General features: G+C 49.2%; 1 protein-coding gene across 1 annotated transcript in view; it reads left to right on the top strand.

Annotated features, from left to right (window-relative positions):
* Positions 1–9,846: 9,846 nt before the first annotated feature.
* SYP (synaptophysin) overlaps positions 9,847–20,772 on the top strand; it is a 37,162-nt gene continuing 26,236 nt past the window's right edge. Inside the window, exons 1-2 of the mRNA XM_056856188.1 lie at positions 9,847–9,921; positions 19,985–20,050. Coding sequence (XP_056712166.1) covers positions 9,904–9,921; positions 19,985–20,050 — 84 coding nt within the window. The 5' untranslated portion in view covers positions 9,847–9,903. The remainder of the gene's footprint in view (positions 9,922–19,984; positions 20,051–20,772) is intronic.

Genomic DNA, 20,772 nt, shown 5'->3' with positions numbered 1-20,772 from the left:
TTGTTGGAAGGAATCCCTTCCTAAGGAAAACTAATGAATACATGTGGAGGAGCAGTGGTTTTGAGTGGTGGACTCTGATCAGGAGAACCGGGTTTGATTTCCCACTCCTCCACATGAGTGGTGGATGCTAATCTGGTGAAATGGGTTGGTTTCCCCACTCCTACACACAAAGCCAGCTGGGTGACCTTGGGCTAGTCACAGTTCTATTAAGAGCTCTCTCAGCCCCACCTACCTCACAGGGTGTCTGTTGTGGGAAGGTGATTGTAAGCTGGTTTGATTGTTCCTTAAGTGGTAGAGACAGTCGGCATATAAAAACTAACTCTTCTTCTTCTTCAGAGGGACTCAAAGCGGCTTACAGAAATGTCTGAACTAACCAGTATGAATTCGAGTAAGCAAAGGAAACTGAGATACCTTGGGCAGGTCCTGATTCTCTGGGCTGGCTGTCATAGGCCACAGGCTGCCCTTTTGGCTTGCCTCTCTTGCCACACCCAGACTTAAGCACCTGCGGACAGAGGAGAGCACAGAGTCAACCCAAGTGGTTCCCAGCAGTAACTAGCAAGCTCCAGGCTGGGTTGGCCAGGGATCCAGGAGGATTTTTTTATGGCCATCTGGGCATGGAGTAGGGGGTCACTTGGTGTGTGGGGGAGGCAGCTGTGAATTTCCTGCATTGTGCATGGGGTCGGACGAGATGACCCTGGCAGTCCCTTCCAACACTATGATTCTAAGCTAGCATGGCCTTCCCAGCATCCTCCTCTTCCAGTCCCTCGGGAATGTCTCTTAAAATGATCCAAGTTTACACATTTCCCATCGGTTTCAAGCATAGTGCTCCTGTTGGCTTCAAAGGACCTCAAAAGTGCTTGTCACCTCTACGTCAATAACCTGGGCTCGCTCCACCAGAAGGAGGGTTGCCAGCTCTAGGTTGGGAAATACCTGGAGATTTTGGGGGTGGAGCCTGAGTAGGGTGAGTTTTGGGAGGGGAGGGGCTTCAATGGGGTATGCCATAGAGTCCACCTGCCAAAACAGCCATTTTCTCCAGTTGAACTGATCTCTGTGGCCTGGAGATCAGTTGTAATCCCAGGAGATCTCCAACCATTACCTTGAGGTTGGCCACCCTAGTAGGAAGGAGCTTTCTGAGGAAGGAGACGCTGGGAACAATGAGAGGTTATTATGAAGGCCAATTCCTAGCACCACCTTCATGGATGGCGGTTTTGGGGCCTTCAGGTAGCGTTGCCAACCTCCAGGTGGTGGCTGGAGATTTCCTGGAATTACAACTGATCCCCCGGTGACAGAGATCAGTTCCCTTGGAGGAAATGGCAGCTTTGGTGGTGGTGGTGGTGGGATCTATGGCATTATACCCAGCTGAGCTCCCTCCCCAGCCCAAACACCAGCCTCCCCAGGCTCCGCCTCCAAAATCTCCAGGTATTTCCCAACCCAGAGCTGGCAACCCTAGCTCAGCCTCAGTAGTCGGAGCTCACACACCCCTTTCAGGTCATGCCACCCGCTGTCCTGGTTTTCCCTGGCTGACCTGGATTTGCCTTCTCACTGACAACCGTAAGTCTCCTCCATCTGTACAAGGTCCGTCGGCCGTACCACGAAGTTGCTGATGCCTGCCACAGAGTGTCAAATCAGTTGGCCTAGCCTCCCAACAATGGCGACCGGGAGTGAACCTGCTTAGGATTTGCCCCCTTTAAGGGGGTGGGCAAATCACTCGGCTGCTGCTAACCTGATATCACTTGCAGTGCTAGCCCGTGTTTACATTCAGATGGGCCAACTGTGGGTAGGTTTGCCAACCTCCAGTTGGTTGTAAAGAACACACAGCACAGGGCTCTATTATATACCGTTAATACACAGTTTCACTAAGTACAATCTCTAATTTTTAATGTATAATCATAACTTATGAATTGGCATTACATTCAAGCCAAAGGTAAAAATGATAAACTACTCAATCTCTATATATCCTAACTATAAATCCTATTTGGAGTAAACATAATTATAAATCCTATTTGGAGTAAACAAAAATCGTGAACACAGGAGTGTATGCTATTCAATAGAAGATGCACAACGTTCCAAGCGTTAGTGAAGTCCAAAACACCGTCTTCTGCGCTGTATCGTGCAACACGCAAATGATTGCAAATGCAAAGAAAAACCTCACAAGATTGTCAACCAGGAAAATCCTGAGTGGCTCATGGAAAAACGATGCAGGAAGGCAAAAGGCAAGAGGCAAGAACGTGGGGTCGCTCCTGCGCACGTTTAGAATCTGTTCCTTCGTCAGCTTGCCGTCTGTTTGTCTCCCGGATAATAAAGCCTTGTGCTGTGTGTTCTTTACAACCTCCAGTTGGTGGCTGGAGATCTCCGGGGATTACAATTGACCACCAGGTGACAGCGATCTGTTCCCCTGGAGAAAGCGGCCGCTTTGGCAATTGGACTTTATGTATCATTGCCAACCACCCAGGTACTAACCAAAAATAACCTATGCTGCAACAGCAACGCTAGAAACAAACAAAGCAGCATGGAGGCTCTCTCAAAAAATATACACCCTATTAGTGAATAAATGCTACAATCCTATATATACATATATACAATCCTAAATACACATAAAGGTGCAGGTACATACGTGAAATCAACATACACACAAATAAGAGCACAAGTACAATAAATAATGCATGTAACACAAAGCTGCAGACAGCGTAAAAACGCTCAGTAAAGTCCAGCTGTGCGAGAATGGCCCCAATCCGACATGCGGATACAGTTCAACTGATGCATCCATCTTGGAGAATGAAGTTTGAACCCTCGGAGGTCTCAATCCACGGTTGATTTATCCAGGGGACAGTCTGTGAACTGCCTTGCTTTAAATCATACGGACAGCTGAAGAAGACAATCGAAACGCTGGAATTATCTAGAATCCGCGTCCTCTTTTGGATCAGGTCCGCTGAGTCGGACTGAGCTTGTGCTCCGTTGAACTGTATCCGCGTGTCGGGAGAGGACTCAAGTTCCCCCCGTTGCTAGGTTTTCCAGATTATCAGTTTGGTATCTGAGACGGGGATCTTCGACTCTCGCAAGCTCGCACCCTGAAAATCTTGTTGGTTTTTAAGGTGCTTACTGGACTCGAAGCTAGCTCTTCTACGGCAGACCTAGTCCCCCTGGAGAAAGTGGCTGCTTTGGAGGGTGGACTGTATGGCATTATACTCCGCTGAGGTCAGCTGTAATTCCGGGAGATCTCCAGGACTCACCTGGAGGTTGGCAACCCTAAGTCAGGCCCTCGGGCTCCTACAGATTTAAAGTAGCTCCCTCTTGTAAGTTGGTTCCAGTGATCCTGAGTAAAAATTTACAGCAGATCTTTCTCGCGTGTTGGTCCCAGGGATCCCAGTGAGCCCCTCTCCTGCTGGCGTGGCGACGCATCTCGAACGGGGCTGGCTCATCTCCAGGCCCGTAAATGAACAAGACTGATTTAATTCCATTGACGCACCGTAAATTCTTTTCACATGATTATTCCGCAGCTCAAGAAAAGCACTGCACTCCAGAGAATTATTGCTCAGTGCACCATCGCTTCTAAGAGCTGTTCGCCACTCCTGCTCCTAGGGTGGCCAACGCCAGATTAGGAAATTCTTCGAAATCTGGGGTGTTTGGCAGGGTTTGGGTAAGAGAGAGACCTCAGCAGGGTATCATGGCATAGAGTCCACCCTCCGAAGCAGCCATTTCCTTCAGGTAGAGTTGCCAGGTCCCTCTTCGCCACCAGCGGGAGGTTTTTGGGGAGAAGCCTGAGGGTGGAGTTTGGGGAGGGACTTCAATGCCGTAGAGTCCAATGGCCAAACGGGCCATTTTCTCCAGGGGAACTGATTTCTATTGGCTGGAGATTAGTTGTAATAGCAGGAGATCTCCAGCTAGTACCTGGAGGGTGCAACCAAAAATAAAACCTCTGCGCTATTCCCAAGGGTTAGAAGCTTAGCACAGGAAAGACTAAAGATAGCATGGCTTAACAATGAAATATATTGAACATAGAGCATACAACAATGTATAGCAAACTATCTTAAAGCTAAGTATGTACAAGGTAAGGTTAAAAAGTTGTTCTGAATAGTAATACAGTAACAATCAATCCAAGGTCGACGTCTTCAAACGAAGAGTGAGTAGAAAGGGATACGATCGTTTCAAGTCTTCCTCAGTCCCGTTTAATTTCAACGTTAATGTGCCAACTTTAGATTGTATCCCTTAGGGAACCTGGCAACTCGCTGAAATTGTCTGTGCAACCATGTATATTGGGAAATTAATATCCTGACTCAGGAATTCATGAAATGGAAATTTTGTATATGGTTTCTTTTTTCATCCCGACGGGAGAATTGTACTGAGAGCTGTAAAAGCTGTTTTTTAAACAAGTCGGCACATTAACGTTGAAATTAAACGGGACTGAGGAAGACTTGAAACGATCGTATCCCTTTCTACTCACTCTTCATTTGAAGACGTCAACCTTGGATTGATTGTTACTGTATTACTATTCAGAACAACTTTTTAACCTTACCTTGTACATACTTACCTTTAAGATAGTTTGCTATACATTGTTGTATGCTCTATGTTCAATATATTTCATTGTTAAGCCATGCTATCTTTAGTCTTTCCTGTGCTAAGTACCTGGAGGGTGGCCACCTTACCTTCAGAGAGCTGATCTTTGTAGTCTGGAAATTAGCCAGAATTCCTGGACAACTCCAGGCCCCACCTGGAGGTTGGCAACCCCAGTTCTTACCAGTTGGACAATGGAGCTGGACCTCCTACAGACAAGGAGGGGTCTGCAGACTCAGAAACCTCCCAGAATATGAACAACAACAAAAGTTTTCAGTCCTACGCAGAGTAACTCCAGTCAAAGTCCATTGATTTCAATCCTGCGCTGTAAAATAAAAAGTAAAAATCCCCCCCAAACCCCCAATGTGATAAGCCCTGAGCATGTTTTTTGCCCACAGGTGGTCACAGGAGGGGAGCTTATTCTCTTTCATTTAAAAGATTTATAGCTTTTCCTTTCACCCAGTAGGATCAATAGGCTGGCTTATGGCAAATTTGAAACATCATATAAATAAGGCAATTTCAAAAACAAAACGAAACAAAAGCCTCCCGAGAAACACAACCCCTTCCAGCAGATGAAGAGCCAGTGTGGCGGGGTTGCCAGGTCCCTCTTGGCCACCAGTGGGAGGTTTTAGGGGCGGAGCCTGAGGAGGGCGGGGTTAGGGAAGGGGAGGGACTTCAATGCCATAGACTCCAATTGCCATTTTCTCCAGGGGAACTGATTTCTATCGGCTGGAGATCAGCTGTAATAGCGGAAGATCTCCAGCTAGTACCTGGAGGTTGGCAACCCTAGGCATTATATTGGGGACCCATGCCCTATACTTCCTTTCCCACTCACTGGAGGTTGGTCACCCTAATGGTGTGGTGATTAAGAGTGTCGGACCAGTATTTGGGAGACCCAGGTTCGAATCCCACTCATGCCAAGGAGGCTCGCTGGGTGGCCTTGGGCCAGTCATACTCCTCTCAGCCTAACCGACCTCGCAGGGTTGGGGTGTGGATACAGTGGAGAACGAGAATGATGGAAGCCACTTTAGGTCCCCGTTGGGGCCAGAGGTGGGGTATAAATAAATAAATTATTTAATTGGTTAACAATTATTTAATTGGTTAACAATTATTTAATTGGTTAACAATTAGGAACCGGTTTTAAATTTTTAAGATCTATTTACTGTAGAGGATAGAGGGCGGGATATAATCCCAAACAAACAAACAAATGCTGTCCTAAGACTTGGGAAAAACTGTCAGCAGTATCAGACATAAGGATGCCCTGCTCCAGGTGAAAGATTAGATTACAGAGATCAGTTCCCCTTGGAGAAAACGGATGCTCTGGGTGGGGCTCTGTGGCATTAGACCCTACTGAGGTCCCTGTCCTCCCCAGGCTCCATCCCCAAATCTCCAGGAGTTTCCCAACCTGGATCTGACAACCCTACTCGCCGTCCCCTGCCGGGGTCCAGCGGGGAACTGGCAATCCTAACCTGACATCTCTCTGGAGAAAAAGAGAAAAACCACCAGCCTCTGTCAGAAAACCAGCAATGAAAGGGCAATGCAGACCTCTCTAGGCACAGAGTCCCCCAGTCCTAGATTCCTTTAGAGCAGCGGTTCCCAAACTGTGCTCCACAGAGCACTCGGTGCTCCGTGAAACATCTCCTAGTGCGCCATGAAGAAATTGGAAAGGGAAATACTACTGTCCTTCGGTTTCGTATATCAGTGCTAGGTGAAAATCAGCTCTCCTTGAAGAGGTTTTCTCTCCTGAAAAGTGCTCCATGACTCAAAAGGTTTGGGAACCACTGCTTTAGAGAAGTCCGTAGTCCCCCATAGCTGCTTGTGGTACTTCAGAAGGGGGGAGAACACGAAGAAGGGCCTCCGAAGAAGCCCAGGTAGGTGGGGAATTTACTCCAAACCCCGCCCTTATCAGGCTCCACCCCAAAAACCTCCCACCTGTGGCAAAGAGAGACCTGGCAACCCTAAAGATCAGCCACTTATAAGATTGCCAGGTCCCCCCGGCCACCAGAGGGTGGTGGTATGGTTGTCATCTCCAGGATGAGAAACTCCTGGAGATATGAAGATGGAGCTAGGGGAGGACAGGGACCTCAGTGGGGTACAATGCCATAGAGTCCACCCTCCAAAGCATCCCTTTTCTCCAGGGGAACTGATCTCTGTAGTCTGGAGATGAGATGTAATTCCAGGGGATCTCCAGGTCCCACCTGGAGGCTGGCATCCCCAGACACTTATTCCTGGGCCTGGAAATTCCATTTATTTTTGCCTTGCTACTAAAGGCTAAGCTACTAACTTTACCCTCATTAGAGCGAGTAATGGCACAAGCTCCTATTCTGCCTTTCTTCAGGTGTGTCCCTAGAGAATCTCCACCCCCAGTAGTCCCTAGAGCATCTCTGTTCCCAGGGAAGTCTTCTTTCCGTAATTATGTGCTGGCTATAGAAACAAAATAGGGTCAAAAAGAAAAAGAGTGGGGGGGGACTCAACCCTGAAAACAAAATCAAATAGCCAAAAATGGTTAAGTAAGCAAACCACATACAATTAAATATATATATCTTAAAATGAGTTTAAATGGTCCATAAATTCCAATAAAATGATAACCAATAGACCATGGGTTCTCAACAACCTATAGACCATGGGTTCTCAAATTCCTGGGGGGAGTTTTAGGGTTCCAGGGGGGGGGATTGGGACTACTATTCAGCAAATTGTGATGCCCTGTAGATTATGTACAATCAGTAAAATTGTAGGTTTTTTTTTTTTTTTAGTTAGACCATCTTGGGAAGAGGGGAATTATATTCTGAACAATGGTGAAAGGGGGGAATGGAGCAACGAAGGTTGAAAACCACTGCAATAGAACTTCTAAAACATAAAAATTGCTCTACCATACATACGCAGTGGGTCGAGAATATAATAAAACTACAAAACGCCAAATGTGTTTTGGCTGACTGCCTTTCTCAGTGGTGCAATAAATATTAACAAGCCAAACACCTTCCGATAAATATAACAATCATCAGGTAATCGCCACGTACAAATGTATCCTAATATCCTATAGAACAATACATGACAAAAGAGAGAAAGGGGGGGGGGAATTCATTATAAGAAGTAATTCACCATTTAGAATATAATAAATGAATATACATATGAAGAAGCCTACTCATATATCAGAAAATCTCAGGTTTAGTATGTATTGTGGACTTGTAATGGAGTTGGAAGTGAGAAGAACTCTCAGTCTACGTTGGGGTTCCCACCCTTTTTGAGCCTGCGGTCACCTTGGGAATTATAACACAGGGTGGTGGTGCATCCACAAAATGGCTGCCATAGGGGGCGGACCAACCACAAAATGGCTGCCACAGGAGGTGGAGCCACACACCACCAACCTCCATTACCAACCTCCAGGTGGGGCTTGGAGATCTCCAGGAATGACAACTGATCTCCAGACGACAGAGATTGGTTCCCTTGGAGAAAATGGCAGCTTTGGTAATATACCCTGCTGAGGTCCTGGGCCTCCCCAAATCCCACCCTTCCCAGGCTTCACCCTAGGGTTGCTAGGTCCCTCTTCGCCTCTGGCTGGAGGATTTTGGGGCAGAGCCTGAGGAGGGCGGCATTTGGGGAAGGGAGGGACTTCAATGCCATAGAGTCCAATCACCAAAGTGGCCATTTTCTCCAGGTGAACGGATCTCTATTGGCTGGAGATCAGCTGTAATAACAGGAGATCTCCAGCTACTACCTGGAGGTAGGCAACCCTACTTCACCCCCCAACTCTCCTGTAGGGTTGCCAGGTCCCTCTTCGACTGCTGGACTTCATGGGCCTTGGTCTGATCCAGCAGGGCTTTCCTTATGTTCTTATGGAGGATGGGGCTGTCCATGGCTACTAGTCCAAATGGATCTTAGTCACGATGCATACCTATTCTCTCTGGGATCAGAGGAGCAGGCCTATTATATTAGGTGCTGTGGAATGCAGGCAGGATAATGCTGCTGCAGTCGTCTTGTTTGTGGCCTTCCTAGAGATACCTGGTTGGCCACTGTGGGAACACACTGCTGGACTTGCTGGGCCTTGGTCTGATCCAGCATGGCCTTTCCTTATGTTCTTATGGAGGATGGGGCTATCCATGGCTACTTGTCAAAATGGCTACTAGTCATGATGCATCCCTATTCTCTCCAGTACCAGGCCTGATGGGCCTGGGTCTGATCCAGCAGGGCTTTTCTGATGTTCTTTATGTTCTAAGACTTTAAGAGGGGAGTGGACATGTTCATGGAGGAGAGGGCTATCCATGGCTACTATTCAAAATGGATAATAGTCAGGATGCATACCTATTCTCTCCAGGATCGGAGGAGCAGGCCTATTATATTAGGTGCTGTGAAATGCAGGCAGGACAATGCTGCCGCAGTTGTCTCGCTTTTGGACTTCCTAGAGGCACCTGGTTGGCCCCTGTGTGAACAGACCGCTGGACTTGATGGGCCTTGGCCTGATCCAGCAGGGCTTTCCTTCTGTTCTTATGCCCATGCCTATTCTCTCCAGTCTCAGAGGAGCATGCCTATTATCTTCGGTGCTTTTGAACACAGGCAGGACAACGCTGCTGCAGTCGCCTTGTTTGTGGGCTTTCTAGAGGCACCTCCTCGGCCACCATGTGGACAGACTGCTGGACTTGATGGGCCTGGGTCTGACCCAGCATGGTTTTTTCTTATGTTCTTGTGGAGGATGGGGTTATCCATGGCTACTAGTCAAAATGGACACTAGTCATGATGAGTGCCTATTCTCTCCAGGATCAGAGGAGCATGCCTATCTTATTATTTGCTGTGGAACACAGGCAGGGCAATGCTGCAGCAGGCACCTTGCTTGTGGGCTTCCTAGAGGCACCTCCTCGGCCACCATGTGAACAGACTGCTGCACTTGATGGGCCTGGGTCTGACCCAGCATGGTTATTTCTTATGTTCTTATGGAGGATGGGGCTATCCATGGCTACTAGTCCAAATGGATATTAGTCGTGTTGCATCCCTATTCTCTCCAGGGTCAGAGGAGCATGCCCATTATCTTAGGCGCTGTGGAACGCAGGCAGGACGGTGCTGCTGCAGTCGCCTTGCTGGTGGGCTTCCTAGAGGCGCTTGGTTGGCCACCATGTGGACAGACTGCTGGACCTGACGGGCCCTTCCGATGTTCTTATGCCCAGGAATGCCATGGCTCCCTCGCCGGCTTCCCCTGCCAGCACCTCCCCGCCCCTCCCCTCCTGGCTCTCCCCCTCCCTCCTGGCCCCCCTCCCCCTCCCTAAGCCCCGCCCCCGAGGCTGTTCCCGGGAAGGCTCCCCCCCCCTCCGCCCCAACCTCCCCTGCGCTGTGCTGCGTCGCCCTCGCCTTCCCCTAGCAAAGATGGAAGTCGTCAATCAGGTAAGCGCTGCGGGTTTCAACACCAGGGACAGCGCTCCATCGCCCCGCCGGAGCTGGCAGCGGGAGGGGTGGGGGGAGACCTCGGCGGGCTCTTGCCCCCCTCCCTTCTCGAGCACCCCCCCCCCAGCAACGCACCCATCCTCCCTGCTCTGATTCCCCCCCCCCACTGAGCCCAGCAAAGATGCTGCGTCCTCCTTCGCCAGTGCATTGGGTGCAGCACCAAATAATAACATCAGTGGGGCGCAGAGAGAGAGGGGGGGGAGAGACCCAGTTTTTAGGGGGGGGATGAATGGTAGCATAACATTTCCCTCTGCAGCAAATGCATTGGCCTGTGTGTGTGTGTGGGGGGGGAGGCTTCTCCGGCATTGCTGCAGTGAAGCAGATGGGAGCGACTGGTGGGGGGGTGGGGGAGAAAAATCCAGGATTCTTCCAATGCTGTCTAGAGGGAAAGGCTGGCTGGTTGCCCCCCACCCCCAATTCTTAACTCTTCCCACCCCCCACCGCCCTTAGTTTGCAACAAGCGGAAAGAAATATCCGAGGAGAGTCTTTGGGGGAGGAGGATGTTGGGAGCTGGGAGACGGAGGTCTTCTGCCATTGCAGCAAAATTGGGGGTGGGGGGAGAAGCAGAGAGTCCAAATGGCAGGGGCGAGGGAGGGGAGCTGCGCAGGGCTGGCTGGCATTTGGGGGACGCTAGATAAACTGGGGAGGGCTCCTTAGAAATTAGAGAAAGGGGTGACTGGAGAGGGTTGGTTATCCTCCTCTACGGCCAACCAATAGCAATCGATACCACCGCACTGGTGTTGGTCAATACCCCCCTGCGGGGCAGAAACCAGCCAGGAATGGGGGGGGCGTCCCATGTGGAACGAGGGTGGGTGGGATTAGTCACCACACCCGCTGGGGAAAAGGGGGAGAAGATCTACGCAGCAAAATCTCTGCGTGCCCAGAGGAAGTGTGGGTGGGGGTGTTTATTGGGTTCCCAGGGAGGCAGTCCCCCCACCCCAAGGACAAGTTTGCACATTGTTTTTTTTTTCTTGCAGGTTCTGGTAGGAGGAAGGCTTGTAGCCTAGGATGATGGGGAGCTGCTTCCCTGGGTGTAGGCAAGAGCTGGGGTGGGGGGACACGTGCGAATGGGGGGGAGCGTTAGCAGAGCCCCCCCCTCCATTGCAGCAGATGGTGGCAAAGAGCATCAATATGGCTGCAAGCAGAACCAGCAGAAGAACTTCAAGTCATGTCAATGAAGCAGCAGAAGGGGGGGGAGGAAAGGAGCAGGGATATTGGGGGAGTGAATGACGGGCAAGGAATTTAATTTTTGCAGCAGCTCTGGTGGGGGGGTCACACCAAGCTGCTGATAAATAAATTGGACCGGATGGGCTCAGTCACATGCGATGGGAATTGGAAGGAGGCAGGCGTGAGATTCAGTCGATTGGCATTTTCTTAAGGTCTGCTTGGGGGGGGGGGGAGCAGAGGACAGGGAAGGAGGTTTTGCTTTGGCCGGGGAGGGGGAGCTTCCAGTTGAGCGCAGCAGCTGCCTCGAAAACCTGCCCCCCCCCAGATGCGGTGTTATGTCATTCCAGCAGGAATTGAGGGAACGAATGTTTGGAGGGGAGGAAGAGGGTTTAGGGATGGAAGACCCCCCCCAAAAAAAAAATACATGAGCGGGTTGGGGGGAGAAAAAGAAGGAGAGATCAGCAGAAGATTTGAAGGGGTGGTGGTGTTTGTGTCCAGACAGGTGAAAGTCTTTTCCAGGTGGATGTCGGAGGGGGAAAGAAATTAGAAGTTGAGGGTGTCTTGGAGAATCTCTCTGTCGGAATCTGTATTCCAGCCACAGAGAGCGAAAACATGGTGGGGGGTGGGTGGGGGCAGGACAGTTCCCTAAATTGCAAGTGGTCTCCGAATTCCAGCCAGAAATAGGAAAGATGAGAGGGGACATTTGATATTTTTAACAGCATTTTAATATCTGCATGATTGGGGGGGGGGGGAGAGGATGTGATTTCGGATCCGAAACGGCTGTAAGCTGCTGCACGCCTATGGAGAGGTAGGGTGAATCTTTTAAAAAAATTGTTTTAAATTAGTCGATGCAGGCGGATGACCACTGTTGAAAAGGAGCCACAGAGAAAGGAGAGAGGTGCTCTTTCTCCCTTGATGGGGGAGAGACATTCTCTGCTTTTATGGTGGCAAGTTGTAGGCAGGTGCAGGCCTGACCATAGGATCAGCCCAAGGAAAAGGCAGCCTTGGGGGCTCCAGAAGTCCAAGTTGGGTTAGTAGGGTCCCCAAAGATGTCAGTGGCTCAGGGGAAGAAAGCATCTTACCTGCATGGATGGATCGATCCCCTTTCCCTGTGTATGCTTCTAGGTGAAGTAGGGGTTCTAACCTATGGCAGTTAGAACCCCCACTTCACTTAGGGGAGGGGACGTGGCTCAGCGGTAGAACATCTGCTTGGCATGCAAAAGGTCCCAGGTTCAGTCCCCACCATCTCCAGTTAAAAGGACCAGTTAATAGGTAATATGAATGACCTCTGCCTGATACCCTGGAGGAGGAGCTGTGGCTCAGTGGTAGAGCATCTGCTTGGCATGCAGGTTCAATCCCCGGCATCTCCAGTTAAGGGGACCAGGCAAGTAGGTGAGGTGAAAGACCTCTGCCTGAGACCCTGGAGAGCTGCTGCTGGTCTGAATAGACAATACTGACCTTGGTAGATTGATGGTCTGATTCACTATAGGGCAGCTGCACGTGTAGCCATTGGGGAGGGGCTGTGGCTCAGTGGTAGAGCCTCTGCTTGGCATGCAGAAGGTCCCAGGTTCAATCCTGGCATCTCCAATTGAAAGAAAAGGAAAGAAAGAAAGAAAAGGATAAGGCAGCTTCATGTGTGTTCCTGTGTTCAGTGGTATTCAGTGGTGGTATCCAGGAATCTGGCAGTAATATTTACCAGCTGTGATCCTGAAGTTACCCAAACTGAACATGAATGGAAGAAAATAGCCTCCAAATCAACTCTTGATCTTTTCCTGTAGGGGACACGATTTTAAGTGCAGCAAAACCCCTACTGTGTTTTAGGAGAATGCATTGCAAAATTGAAAATGTTATCATGAATTTTGTTGTTTTTTTTAGTATGTGCATGCTAAAGTGGGATTGTGCTGGGGATAGGGTCGCCAACCTCCAGGTGGAGCCTGGAGCTCTCCGGGAATTACAACGGATCTCCAGACGACAGAGATCAGTCCCCCTGTAGAAAATGTCTGCTTTAGAGGGTGGACTCTATGGCACTATGCCCTGCTGAGGACCCTCCCCTCCTCAAGCCCCACCCTCCCTAAACTCCACCCCAAATCTCCAGGAATTTCCAGCTCAGAGTTGGCAACCCTAGCTGGGAAGTGAGCTTGGCGTTACTGGCTTGTGGAAAAGAAAAAGGTTGTGTTGCTCCACTGTCTATAAAATTATGCATGGTTTGGAGAGAGTGGACAGGGAGATGTTTTTCTCCCTCTCCCATAATACTAGAACACGGGGTCATCTGCTGAAGCTGGAGAGCGAGAGATTCAAAACAGATAAAAAGAAGTATTTTTTCACACAACGCATAGTTAAATTGCGGAACTCCCTGCCCCAGGACGTGGTGATGGCTGCCAACTTGGAAGGCTTGAAGAGGGGAGTGGACTTGTTCATGGAGGAAAGGGGTATTCATGGCTACTAGTTAAAATGGATACTAGTCATGATGCATACCTATTCTCTCCAGGATCAGAGGAGCAGGCCCATTATAGTAGATGCTTGGCAGGACAATGCTGCTGCAGTCGTCTTGTTTGTGGGCTTCCGAGAGGCACCTGGTTGGCCCCTGTGGGAACAGACTGCTGGACTTGATGGGCCTGGGTCCGATCCAGCAGGGCTTTCCTTATGTTCTTATGTGCAAGGAGAACATGGGCGAAGATTGGAGGATTGCCTGGGAGTTAGGTGAATGTGCGGGCATGCAAGGGGTTGGATGTCGTGCTTCCTCAGAGTAGATGCGCAAATCAGGGACATGTTTTCTGACTGGATGGGGTTTATGATGGTGCACGCAGGGAAAATAGGTGATGTGGCAAGATTCAATGAAACGGGTTGAAACTAAAGCAAGAGAGTTTTCTGCTAAACATTAGGAGGAACTTTCTGACAGTTAGAGCGGTTCCTCGGTGGAACAGGCTTCCTCAGGAGGTGGTGAGCTCTCCTTTGGAGGTTTCTAAGCAGAGGCTAGATGGCCATCTGTCAGCAGTGCTGATTCTGTGAAGTTAGGCAGATCAGGAGAGGGAGGGCAGGAAGGGTTGTGTCAGTGCTTGGCTCTTGTGGCCCTTTCTTGCATGCCCAGGGAAATGCCAATCACCACTTTGGGGTCAGGAAGCAATTTTCCTCCAGGCCAGATTGGCCAGGGATCCTGAAGGATTTTTTTTTTACCATCGTCTGGGCATGGAGTAGAGGTCTCTGGGGGTGCGGGGGAGAGGCAGTTGTGAATGTCTTGCATTGTGCAGGGGGTTGGACTAGATGACCCTGGTGGTCCCCTTCCAACTCTGTGATTCTATGATTGCTGGATGCAGTGACTTTGCAGAGACGAAGAAACATTGGTGTGTGTCTGTGGGCAGAACTGGATTGTGCTGGGAGCTGGTTATGTTGCCGCTGTTAAGGGTTCGTTTATCCTCCTGTACTCTGTATGAGTGTGTGTGTGTGTGTGTTTGTGCATGCATGCGCTGGAGAGAGACACAGAGAGAGACACAAGGGCCATTTTGTATGTGTCAGCGCTGTGGATAGATGCTATGCCGGTCTTTTAGTGTACCAATGAGCTTGGAAATCTGCAGTCGAGATCTTCTCTTAACCACAAACAGTGCCAGATGGGTTTAGGTAAGCCACTGTCTCTCAGTCCTTCACATACCGTATGGGGAAAACCCCGGCCTACCTTACAGGATTATGGTGCCCTGAACCCCAGTCATTTATTTAGTGCCTTTTTATCCTGCCCTGCCTCTGTCAGGGTGGGATATGTGATTCTCTCCCCGCTTCTATTTTATCTTCACAACAGCCCTGTGAGGTAGGTTGGGCCGAGAGAGGGTGACTGGCCCAAGGTCCCCCAGTAAGTCACACGGCAAGTGGAAATTCGAGCCTAGGCCGATTCCCCAACCATTGCAGCTCATGGGATATTTCAGTCTTGAGAAGTACATAGTGCTATGAAATGTATGAAGCACTCCGAAGTTGTGTTGTGAGGTTTTTCTTTTCTTAAGCTTACAGAATGTACTGCAGGCCGGGCTGCCAACCTCCAGGTGAGGCCTGACAGTTTCCTGGAATCACAACAGGTGGCAGAGACCAGTTCCCCTGGAGCAAACAGCTGCTTTGGAGGGTGGACTCTATGGCAGGGTACCCTGCCGGGGTCCCTCCCCAAACCCTGCTCTCCCCAGGTTCCGTTCCCCAAATCTCCAGGAATTTCCCAACCCGGACTTGGCAACTCTAACTTGGCAGGACCATACATTGCCTATTGCCTTCTGTGGTCTTTGAGAGGTAGGGTTGCCAACGTCCAGGTGGTGGCTGGAGATCCCCCGCTATCACAACTGATCTCCAGGTGACAGCGATCAGTTCCCCTGGAGAAAATGGAAGTGGACTTTATAGTATTATACCCTGCTGAGGACCCTCCCCCTTCCCAAACCCTGCTTTCCTCAGGCTCCACCCCCAAATTCTCCAGGTATTTCTCAACCTGGAGCTGTCCACCCTATTGAGAGGAAATGTTTTACAACAGTCTTCCAGATTAGTGGTGGTCTTCTAAAAAGATTTGGTTGGTACGGTATAAACTGGATGAGGATGAACCATTTGTATTTTGCCTTGACCTGACATGGTGGCAGCTGCCAACCTCCAGGTGGGGCCTGGAGATCTCCTGCTATTACAAGAGACTACAGAGATGAGTTACCCTGGAGAAAATGGATGCTTCCGAGGGTTGACTGTATGGCATTATACCCCGCGGAGGGGGTCCCTTCCCCAAACTCCGCCCCCCGGCTCCACCCTCAGGTTGCCAGTTGGAAAATACCTGGAGATTTAGGAGGTGGAGCCTGAGGAGGGTGGGGTTTGGGGAGGGGAGGGACTTCATAGAGTCCAATTGCCAAAGCAGCCATTTTCTCCAGGGGAACTGATCTCTGTCGCCTGGAGATTAGTTGTAATAGCGGGAGATCTCCAGCCACCACCTGGAGGTTGACAACCCTACTCCTCCCCCAAATCTGTTGTTTCCCAGGTATTTCTCTTGGCTTAGAGCTGCATCCAGGGCAGAATTTGGTGTTTTTCTGGCTTTTCACACAACATTATTATACTAGTTACCTGAAAGAACCCAGCTTTATTAGTTAGGCCTTGTGATTGTCTTGGAAAAGGATTGTTGGCCAGGGAGCCTGGCGGTTTTTTGCCTTCCTCTGGACTTAGAGCAGGGGTCACTGAGGCAGGGAAGTAGTTGTGAATTTCCTGCATTGTGCAGGGGATTGGACTAGATGACCCTCGAGGCCCCTTCCAGCTCTGTGCTTCTATGTTAATTGTGTTTGAGTGGGAGGTGTGATAGGGTTACCCTAGTGCTAGCAAGAATATCTCTCCAGTTGGGCTCAAGTTGGGCTTTTCCAAGGAAAGGCCACCGATGCTGGATTCCCTGGCCCTGAGATTTCTCTCATGCCACTTGGAGAGAAGCCCCATGCAAAGTGCGGGCAAAGGCTCTGTTGGTGTGGTTGGCCCTTTTCGGGTCTAGGAGCCATCAACACCAGCCTTGCCACACTCTGGAGCTGGGCAGGTTGTAGGGTTGCCAGTTCTGGGTTGGGAAATTCCGAGATATTTGAGGGTGGAGCCTGGGGAGGGCATGGTTTGGGGAGGGGAGGGACTTCAGTGGAGTATAATGCCATAGAGTCCACCTTCCAGAGCAGCTATTTTCTCCAAGGGAACGGATCTCAGTTGTCTGGAGATCAGTTGCAATAGTGGGAGATCTCCAGCTAGTACCTGGAGGATGGCAACCCTAGGGAAGATGCCCTCGAACAAACACACACACACACAACCTAGCCTGAGTATGGGCTGACTGCAGGAGAGTTTTTTTCTCTGTGGAACTTCCTGCCCTAAGCCGGTTCCCTCCTGGCCTTTAAGAGGCCAGTTAAAACGTCCACATTCTGCACGCGCCTCTGAGAGGCGCTGGTTAGACTCGCAAAACGTACCTTGTTTTCTGAGCCGCATTTCACTGTTATGCCAGAAAAAAAAAGATCTCACATTTCAGTACCTAAGGACATGAATATTCTCCGTTGCTTTTGTGTGAGTCACTCTCCTGGGCACGCCGCCCGACGGGAAGGTGACAGGACCAGAGCGGTGAATCACGCAGACACACAACATAGAGCCCCCTCTGAGAGCAGAGAAATCTGTTGCAACCAATCACATGCGATGGGGTGGAATGACAGCCCCCCCCCAAAGGCTGATTGGAAGGAGGCAACTTCAGAGCGGTGAATCATTCAGAGAGGCAACAGGCAGACTCCAGCGTGGGTGGCTGTGTTGGCCGCACATCAGCCTTTCCTTCTTGAAATTGGTTCTTTCTCATGGTGCTGTAGCAATTATCTATCATTACGATTGTGACTGTTGTTGTTAAAGACTTCGGGGGTCACCCAGAGGTTTTCAAGCAGGAGTTTGAACAGGCTTTCCCCACACTTAACCATCACAGGGGAGGGGCCGTGGCTCGGTGGTAGAGCCTCTGCTTGGCACGCAGAAGGTCCCAGATTCAATCCCCAGCATCTCCAGTTAAAAGGACTAGGCAAGTAGGTGATGGGAAAGACCCCTGCCTGAGACCCTGGAGAGCTGCTGCCGGTCTGAGTAGACAATACTGACCTTGATGGGCCAAAGGGTCTGATTCATGTGTTCGTAGCACACTGGTTCTAAGACACAAGAGGATTTCTCTGTCAGTTGCATCATTGCATTACATTGCATTACAACTAGCAATTCAGGCGTTCAGTGCTTATACAGTTCATCCACCTTGAAGAATCTGGGACCTTCCAGTTTAGAAAAGAGACAGCTAAGTGGGGACATGATAGAAGTTTATAACATTATGTATGGGGTGAAGAGAGTTGACAAAGAGAACTTTTTCTTCCTCTCCCCAAATACTAGAACTCGAGGGAATCCAGTGAAGCTGATGGGAGATAGATTCAGGACAGAAGGAAATACTCCTTCACACAGTGAGTGATTAAAATGTGCACTGCCAAAGGATGTAGAAATGGCCACAGGCGAGGAGAGCTTTAAAAGGGGATTGGACAGATTCATGGTCTATCAGTAGGGTTGCCTGCTCCAGGTTGGAAAATACCTGGAGAGTGTGGGGGTGGAGCCTGAGGAGGGCGGGGTTTGGAGAAGGGAAGGACTTCAACGCCATAGAGTCCAATTGCCAAAGCGGCCATTTTCTCCAGGGGAACTGATCTCTATCAGCTGGAGATCAGTTGTAATAGCAGGAGATCTCCAGCCACCACCTGGAGGTTAGTTAGCAAAAGTAGACACTTCTGTGTACAAAATAGTTGCTACCAAAAAAACCACAATCTATTTAAGTACAAGATTTCAATATCAAAAGATATTAAGCAATAATTCTGTTCGATGTTATATTACAAAAGACTGTGCAACTATGTGAACGAATACAATAATAAACCAACTAGTGAAGTCATATATCTTATCCCAACAGGTATACACCATGCATATACCAGGTAAGTATCACAATGTTCAGTCCTATCAAGTTCAAATAAGTTCAAATAACAAAATTTTGTCCCGATAGGACTAATCTTCTATATGTTCTTTTTCCAGATGTCAGGCAGAAGAGGAAGGCGGTATCCCATTAGGGGAACCCAGGAGTCTTATGAAACCACAATAGCCTTTTGGAGGCAGAAGGATATTAATGCTACCCATGGGGAGTTTGTAGAATGGAATTGTATAACATTTAAAACCTATACCGACTGGAGAAATAAGGTGTCAGAGGAGGAACTGAAGAAGAACAGAAACGGCCGTCTTCCTCTTCTGCCTGACATCTGGAAAAAGAACATATAGAAGATTAGTCCTATTGGGACAAAATTTTGTTATTTGAACTTATTTGAACTTGATAGGAATGAACACTGTGATACCTGGTATATGCATGGTGTATACCTGTTGGGATAAGATATATGACTTCACTAGTTGGTTTATTATTGTATTCGTTCACATAGTTGCACAGTCTTTTGTAATATAACATCGAACAGAATTATTGCTTAATATCTTTTGATATTGAAATCTTGTACTTAAACAGATTGAGTCTGTGGTTTTTTGGTAGCAACCGTCTGGAGGTTGGCAACCCTATCTATCAGTGGCTACTACTCGTGGTGACTAAAGGGAACCTCCACATTCAGAAGCAGTAAAATCCTGAATACCAATGCTAAGAGGCCGCATCAGGGGAAGGCCTCGGTCTCTGTGCCCTGTGGTTGGACCTCCAGAGGAACTGGTTGGCCCCTGTGTGAGACGGGATGCTGGACTAGATGGACCCTCACTGGTCTGATCAAAAAGGAAATAAATTTCACATAGGCAGCCATGTTAGTCTGTAGTAGTAGTAGTAGTAGTAGTAGTAGGAAACTTTTATTTATACTCTACCCTCCCCCAGCCAGGCTGGGTTAAGGGCGGCTACCAACATAGTTAGGGATGCCAGTTTCCAGGTGATGGCTGGAGATCTCCCAGAATTCTGACTGATCTCCAGGCAACCTGGCGAAAATGGCTGCTTTGGAAGGTGGACCTGGATAACACCTGGAATTATAAATGATCTCCAGACAACAGAGGTCAGTTTCCCTGTAGAAATCTGCTGTTTTGGGTGGTGGCCTCTGTGGCATTATCCCCCACTGAGGTCCCTCCCCAAATCTCCAGGAATTTCCCAACCCGGAGCTGGCAACCCTATGTGCCTAACAATAAGTGGTTCCATCGTGAAACTGATGGGTGGGCTGGATTCTGTCAGGGATGCTCGAGTGTTGCATGTCCTGCCTTTGCAGACCTCCCTCCCAACCGTGGGCTCTGGGACCGGCCATTTCCTCGTCTCCCAGGATTTTCCCAAGCCAATGTTTTCTTTCTTTCTTCACAGCTTGTGGCCGTCGGGCAATTCCGGGTCTTCAAGGAGCCACTGGGATTTGTAAAGTTGCTCCAATGGGTGAGTGCCAGACCCCAGCGTGCCAGTCCTCCGTTAAAACCTCTATGCTTTGAAGTGACCGTTGTATGTAACACGCTTTAGAACGCTCTTTTTGTATGGTTTATTCAGTTTGATTTTGTTGTACTTCACCAGGATATGAGATTCAAAATAGTGACATAAATATGTTATGAGATTTAACATTGAGGAGACTGAGAGGGGATACGATAACCATCTTCAAGTCCTTGAACGGCTGTAGTAGAGAGGATGGTGCCGAGTTGTTTTCTGTTACTCCAGAAGGTCGGACCAGAACCAACGGGTTGAAATTAAATCAAAAGAGTTTCCGTGCAGACATTAGGAAGAATTTTCGAACAGTTCGAGTGGTTCCTAAGTGGAACAGGCTTCCTCGGGAGGTGGTGAGCCTCTCCTTCCCTGGAGGTTTTTAAGCAGAGGCTAGATGGCCATCTGTCAGCAATGCTGATCCTATGACCTTAGGCAGATCATGAGAGGGAGGGCATCTTGGTCATCTTCTGGGCATGTAGTGGGGGTCACTGGGGATGTGGGGGGAGAGTAGTTGTAAATTTCCTGCATTGTGCAGGGGGTTGGGCTAGATGATCCTGGCGGTCCCTTCCAACTTTATGATTCTAGATGTTACGAGATTTAAAATATTGTCATAAATATGTTACTTAAACAGCCACCTGGAGGTTGGAAACCCTAAGAGGGGGACAGGTGATCCATCAGTTGTA

Source organism: Euleptes europaea, chromosome 1, assembly GCF_029931775.1.
Source record: "Euleptes europaea isolate rEulEur1 chromosome 1, rEulEur1.hap1, whole genome shotgun sequence".
Lineage (NCBI taxonomy): Eukaryota > Metazoa > Chordata > Lepidosauria > Squamata > Sphaerodactylidae > Euleptes > Euleptes europaea.
Note: the sequence above shows the minus strand (reverse complement) of the source record. Positions and strands in the feature narration are given on the sequence as shown.